The sequence below is a fragment of the Perkinsus marinus genome (genome assembly GCF_000006405.1).
Source record: "Perkinsus marinus ATCC 50983 genomic scaffold scf_1104296961052, whole genome shotgun sequence".
Classification (NCBI taxonomy): domain Eukaryota; phylum Perkinsozoa; order Perkinsida; family Perkinsidae; genus Perkinsus; species Perkinsus marinus.
The window spans coordinates 8,048-14,529 of NW_003205889.1; the positions used below are offsets into that span (position 1 = coordinate 8,048).

Below are 6,482 nucleotides of genomic sequence, written 5' to 3' on the forward strand. Positions count from 1 at the left end.
CTCACTCAATGTACATACAGCATCCCAGCCAACACAGCAGAAGAAAGCTAGGCCAGATCCACGTAGTACCTACTAACCACCTCACTACAGCAACAACACCTGCTGCTCTCTACAGACGAATTACCCCTGCAAAGCCTCCGACCCCATCAACTGCCACATCACTAGGGAGGGTGAATGGATCCATATTACCAACGTCCCCGTACCTGATGTAGGTATTAAAAGAATAATAATAATGATGATAAGAGTAGTACATATATGATCCATAGAGAGAAAAGGTTAGCAACAAGGCAACATTAAGGCATGCCATACTAAAGCTAAAGGTAGCACTCTCCTTTACACCCGACAAACAAATGAGAGTACCTAACAGAATAGGGATGGTATTGTGGCAATAAGGCTTATAGTATTACATATAGCGCATAGAGTTGGTGCTAGGAAGGAGAATGATATGATACCATATTGAGTAGGTGTAGCATACATCCATGATGGTAGTATTACACCAAATGCAGCACGTATGAAACATTGTACATAATTAGCCCAACCTCGTGCTACTGCAGCTGATGCTATACAGTACCTGATAATAATCACAAGCTTACATGATAGGAAGGGAAAAACATCATTACGGCACGGTAGACAGCCATCCATTGATGAATCCTGCTAGCTCACCAATGCATACATAACTATACCTGATGAATAATGAATTGTGGTTATCATCCAAAGAGAGGAATAAGCGTCAACATACGTGTAGGCTTGACCAGCTACTGGTATCTTAGCAGCAAACTCAGCATAGCAGAAAGCGGATAATAGAGATCCAGCAATGGCAACTAGGAATGACATAAATAGAGCAGGTCCGCTATACCTGATATATAATAATCATAGGATCATAAGTCGAATATATTACTTCACTGCTATGATACCAACTGTAACAAAAATGCCACTACCAACAGTGGTACTCAAACCAAAGGATATAACCTGAAAGTGTGGTGGTCCAGAGTAAACACAGTGTGTTGATAATAATAATAACCTCAGGTAATCCCAGGCACTTCTTGAGACCATGAGATCCCTCTCCATCGTCAGTATTACTATGCTCTTCAGCAAGTACTACTGATAAAGGCTGGCGTCTCTGCATCTTGTATAGTACACCTACATAGACTATAATGAGACATCACCGAGTAGCCTATGGATATACTACCTGTATCCCTTCTAGTACCAACAGCAGATGGCTTCAATACATTGCCGTCAGTGGTACTCATCATCAAAGGTGTAATGATAGAAAAACTAGAGCTATTGATTAATAACTTATACACGACAGTATGTAGGAGATCATGCGTACTATAATAGTAGACGACTATAGACATGGATATAGGGCTGCCTTACTACCCCTATAGTGTAGTTCATAAGGGATTGTAGCGGTCGAGGCCAGGAGATCACAGCACTCTTACACCGGCCAGGTTCACGGCGGTGACGCATGAAACATGATTGGTGACAAGTATATCGTTCATGTGGATAGGTCGCGGGAGGGGGTGTTGGTAATTAATGCTGATAATATCCTTAGGAGTGATAGTATTCTACCTGATAAGACACCAACATCTAGCAATAGCTCCTGATTAGATACAGTAATATAAAAAGCATACACTAAGGAAGCCAATGAGCCGGGTCCCTATATATATGTAAATATACTTGAATACACCTCTGGGAATGGGGTCTGGGTAACTGCTGATAGGACCTCAGATCAGTGGAACAGGATAATAACGAGATTAGAAAGGCCAGGAGCATTGATATGAACAATCCAGATTCACTTACATGTGACAGTGGATATGATTATGGTATTGATTAGTGTACCCAACCGTAACTATTTCAACTACTATGACAGATGGCTGCTATATTGCGGATGTTCGAAGCTATCACCTCATGGTATGCTGTAGAAATCATGTAGTAACTACCTCACTGAGACGTAGACACTCCTTGATAATGATGATGATGATGGTGTGCTGATAAATTCTCATCATCATCAACCTACTCATACCGCATCATCATCAATACTGAGTTACCTGATAACGCCTAGTGATAGCAGCTTACTGACTGTCCCTGTAGATAAGGACTATATCACTATAGAGATACCATCAAGGTGATGAGCGTTGATCTACTCCTTGAACTACTAGCCATTTCTATTGTAGTCGTCCTTGGGGATCTTGGTCTTCCGGGTTCGAACCCTGGTAAGAGCATCATACCTGTAGTGACGCCGGGTACAAAGGTTATTACATCACCTCGGGAAGGAGTGTTGATAACTGCTGCAGGTTGCTTTTCTACTACTCTTACTATACATATTCAATAGTATTGAATGGAACATCATCATGCCCCTACTACTCCAGAGAGTAGCAAGAAGGCAGCAGCAGCAGCCATGAGATATGCCCAATGGCGGCTAACACCGTCCTCCACAGGGAGTGATGATGATACTAATAGAGGTAATAACAAGGTGACATCGCCAAGTGTAATGTGGTAGTATTTCAGCAGTGCCTAGCATTAGCGGTTATCCAGGGACACTAGCTTATCGTTGCTATCGTGATGGTGGTAATGATGACACATATCGATCCTCCTCATCGACTGCCGACGATCGTTTGAGATTCTTCGCATTCTCGGCCTTGGAAGAATTGAGTGGTACTATGAGACCCAACCAAGGACCCAAGGAAGCGGCTTCACATCTGGATTACATGCTTGATGGTAACGCTGGCAAGAGGGATCGAATCATCTACTCTACATTCCTACCGAATCTCTATTACTGTCTGCTGTTTCATGCTCAATCCCTACTATCAGTTACGAGAGGAGATGAACCAAGCAGCCCTGGCGATGAGCTACCTGATGATGATGATAAGACAACACCGTCATCATCATCATCATCGACCTCCCCATCCCCCATTGCCCCAACTAGCCATGAAGACCACCATGATGCAAAGGAGACTGCAGTGGAGGATACATCTACTGTATGGCAGGATAGACTATGTGCTCGATGGGATGTGGTAGTAGCAATGAGTTGGAGTATTGTACACTAGTCCATAGCCAGATACGACTCATCCTGGTAGTTATGTGTCCTTTAGTGCTTATAGCTGCCATTGTGTGGCTGGTATATGATGCATAAATGGTCTAAGATGGACAGGATTAGATTAACGATAGTGAATGTAGTTAACTAGCATTGTTCCCATTATATAAACCCTCTTTACTATCTATACTAGTCTTACTACTACACTATAAGTACCAAAGGAGCCATGCCGGTCACCAACATCGGGTAGAGTGCCCTCATCCATTATTGGTCTCCCCTTAGACTACTCGAACTGCTAATTACTCTCATTACATTTCGCCACTCTTGTGGCTCTTCAATATTCCAACATCGCTCTTCATAGTGGCAACAGTATTGTGTACATACTGTGTCGATATATAGATCTATCCCATAACTACCACTAACCCACCATAAGCATTAATAAGTTCATCTTGCTCATTATCTCTCTACCATTCATTACTTTATAGTTATTTTTCTGTTCAACGTGTCTGTGGGTGTATCTATGTGCAGTAACACACTCTTGTGGACTAGTTTATGTCCGCTCTTCATAATAACGACAGTGGTCGTCGGGAAGACCCTTCGTCTCTAACAATCATTGTCTTTTAGTTCCTCGAGGATCGTGTAATGATGATACCCCTTCACTAGTAAAGTAGCCTATGCTTTTGTGCCTAGCATTCCACTTCCCAGTTTTTCCATTGCCACCATCGTCACCTTCATGACACAACGCCATCGCCTAACCATCCCCGGATGCCGCAGCATTTGGGGGGGGGGCAAACTTTGCCTACTGGCAAGCGGTGGGTCAGGCGTAACTGAGGTAAGTTAGCCAGACTAGTCTGTTGCTCACAACGTTCGTTGACGCATGGGGCAAGCAGTACAGTTCGCTTCGGTATATCAAATGTCACCACAATGTTGTCAACGGTAAGCAGCCTCCCACTCACTCCGGGCGGCGGTATGGTGAATAGGACAACGGACTCTGAATACGTGTCCCGGTCGAAAGACTAAGTTTGGACTGGAAACCTGCACGTCGGGCCGGTAAGTCACAGAGTTGCAGCCCGCTCGAGGTCAACATCAGCAGGTCGGCCTACGAGCTGTCCCGAGAGTGGGAGGTGGGGAGAAGATAAAACCCGCAACGCAACTGCGGAGCGGAAGTTACACACATACAAGGAAGAACTCACTACAGGCTGTTGCTGTCATTTATACATTCTGCAATACTGTACCGGTGCTACTTCCCTCGCCGACGCTACAAGTTTCTGCCCTTTGGTTGTGTCCGCATTGGCGACTCGGGTCTCGTAATTGAACTTGATTACTAATCGTATCTCCTATCGACTCTAGTGGTGGTGTAGTGCGAGAAGCTATGACCATGAAGTTATTATTCATCCCGCTGCATAAGGTAATTCATCCTGCTTGGTCACCAAGGAGTAATCACACCAACCCTTGGTGTATCCTTCCTAACAGGGATGTCGAGTAAGGTTATCACGAGTTAGAACTCGATCTAGGTCTCGAGCTGGAGGATATTAGGGTAGCTACTCGGGTATGCTAGACTCGGCTATTGACCTTCGACATGATAGGCTCTAATGATGGAGATGTTGTCAAACGGCCCCTTCAATGATGTGAAGATGAGGGTCGTCGAGTGGAGGTACACACTTGACGACGTGATGACGTCATGTATGAGCAGCATCATGCTAGTATTGAGTAGCATTACTCATACCTTCGTTAGGATGTGATAATAGCCAGAGCGGGATTATAGTAGTCATGCTCCTGGGCAACACTAGAGACACAGCTCCCATCAGTAGCGCAACTCCTTTCATGAGACCCCTCCCACATTTCGTACGTTTGATGGCCTGTCCAAGTCTGACTGTCAGATCATCCTAGACAGGCACTCGGCGATGGTTACCATCTCCTCATAGGAGCCTCAATCAGTGGAAGCAACCTCTTGTGATACCTAAAGAAAGGACTCGGATGAGATAACTTGTCTCAGAACGATGAAGTTTAGGAACTCTACAGTAGAGTCTCTACTCCAAGTTTCCGCGTCCCTCATAGCTCCCTCCCAAGTGATGGATATGAGGCTCATGCGGTGTATTGCTGGATGGAATCTGTTGCTAATGTGATGGCGCTACGGGGATGTCTATATACTGGTATAGAGTTACTGGTGAATTACGCTCTACAACTGTTGGTCGTCCTCATCATACTACTTGCATCGTTGGGATCCTACGGCTATGCTAGTAAATGGAGTCGGAGGTATTCCACTACACAGTGTGATACTTTTTGTATCTTCTTGGGTACTCGATACAGCATGGAAGTTTGCTTTCTTGCTTTGATTCGTCGCATTAGCTCCCAATTTGCTCGTTGAGGGGATAGTACGGGTTAGGCGTCCTTATATATATTACCTTCGCAATAGCTGGCTACGCCAAAAGCTACGTAATAGATGGTCGCTTTTTTCCATAGTGCTGGTTTACTAACTGGCTATGTATTCATATTTGTCAATGTAAGAGCGCATATTGATGAGTCAGAATCAATCTATTCAAATTGAACAGATAAATTATCAAGTACGAAGAGACATATCTAGAGGAAGAGGGAGTATGAAGAGGGACATATCTAAGCAACCGTAGGATGGAAGCGATTGCAGCAGGGTAGCTTCCTCATGTATTCCTTGCAATATCTCCGAATACTGGTATCCATGAACTGATGGAGTTCATCGAGGAATACGTGGTTATTGAGAATTGCACACAGTGTATCACGGAGGTTTGCAGGAGAAGTATTCAGCCTATCTTCGGGAAACTGGGGTAAAGTTGAATAACATCAACTGAAACTCTTATCTACTCGAATCATTCTCAATTGGTCTCATCTATTTCTTCTTCGGTTTGTCGTCGCGAGGCGAAACGCAAATCATCTCGGAATTTGAAAGAAACAATAGATCGCACAGTATTTGAGCTTACTCTACTTCGGCACCATATTCTCTGGGAGCTCCTGGAAGGATAAGTACTCATTCAACATCGACATCATATATGTTATTACATGTGGCAGTGTGTGGCCGTCTAAACGCATACGTACGAAATGCATGGCCAGGGCAAACTCGTTGATATCCAACTTCCCATCACGATCTACATCTGCTAAGTTCCATATTCTGTGCAATACTCCAGACGGAAGTTTGCCTGAATGTCAATATATTCCCATTTCGAACGTGATAGGAAATTCATTACTCTTGAGCATCTCCTGCTTAGCTCGGGCACCAGACAGCTTACCATCAACTGGATCAGGACCACATGACTCGAATAGTGTCATATACCTAATGATGTAAGCGCCCATACAGTCGGGTATGGTTCACTGCTACTCCTCACTCTGATATATCTGGAGGGCCTGATAGCCAAGTGGCAGCACCGAAGTCGTCAGCCCAGGGAGATGCTTCCCCTTTACCAGGCTGAGAATGGTA

At 44.4% G+C, this 6,482-nt stretch overlaps 3 protein-coding genes across 3 annotated transcripts in view; 1 reads left to right on the forward strand and 2 right to left on the reverse strand.

The window, feature by feature from the left end:
• Positions 1-1,270, reverse strand: part of Pmar_PMAR021537 (large neutral amino acids transporter, putative) — a gene marked incomplete at its 3' end in the record, with an annotated part of 1,396 nt that extends 126 nt beyond the window's left edge. Inside the window, exons 1-9 of the mRNA XM_002772518.1 lie at positions 1,190-1,270; positions 1,022-1,140; positions 899-969; positions 740-856; positions 621-683; positions 408-571; positions 252-360; positions 125-203; positions 1-69 (exon numbers count right to left, since the gene is read on the reverse strand). Of these exons, the coding sequence (XP_002772564.1) occupies positions 1-69; positions 125-203; positions 252-360; positions 408-571; positions 621-683; positions 740-856; positions 899-969; positions 1,022-1,140; positions 1,190-1,253 (855 nt within the window). The 5' untranslated portion in view covers positions 1,254-1,270. The remainder of the gene's footprint in view (positions 70-124; positions 204-251; positions 361-407; positions 572-620; positions 684-739; positions 857-898; positions 970-1,021; positions 1,141-1,189) is intronic.
• A 1,023-nt stretch (positions 1,271-2,293) lies between these two features.
• Positions 2,294-3,549, forward strand: Pmar_PMAR021538 (hypothetical protein). The gene is made up of 4 exons (XM_002772519.1): positions 2,294-2,462; positions 2,509-2,718; positions 2,812-3,014; positions 3,059-3,549. The coding sequence occupies exons 1-4, from the start codon at positions 2,339-2,341 to the stop codon at positions 3,131-3,133; spliced, it is 612 nt and encodes a 203-aa protein (XP_002772565.1). The 5' UTR covers positions 2,294-2,338; the 3' UTR covers positions 3,134-3,549.
• A 2,440-nt stretch (positions 3,550-5,989) lies between these two features.
• Positions 5,990-6,482, reverse strand: part of Pmar_PMAR021539 (EH-domain-containing protein, putative) — a gene marked incomplete at both ends in the record, with an annotated part of 2,239 nt that continues 1,746 nt past the window's right edge. Inside the window, 5 exons of the mRNA XM_002772520.1 lie at positions 5,990-6,019; positions 6,068-6,204; positions 6,253-6,338; positions 6,384-6,409; positions 6,467-6,482. The exon at positions 6,467-6,482 is cut by the window's right edge and continues 4 nt beyond it. Of these exons, the coding sequence (XP_002772566.1) occupies positions 5,990-6,019; positions 6,068-6,204; positions 6,253-6,338; positions 6,384-6,409; positions 6,467-6,482 (295 nt within the window). The remainder of the gene's footprint in view (positions 6,020-6,067; positions 6,205-6,252; positions 6,339-6,383; positions 6,410-6,466) is intronic.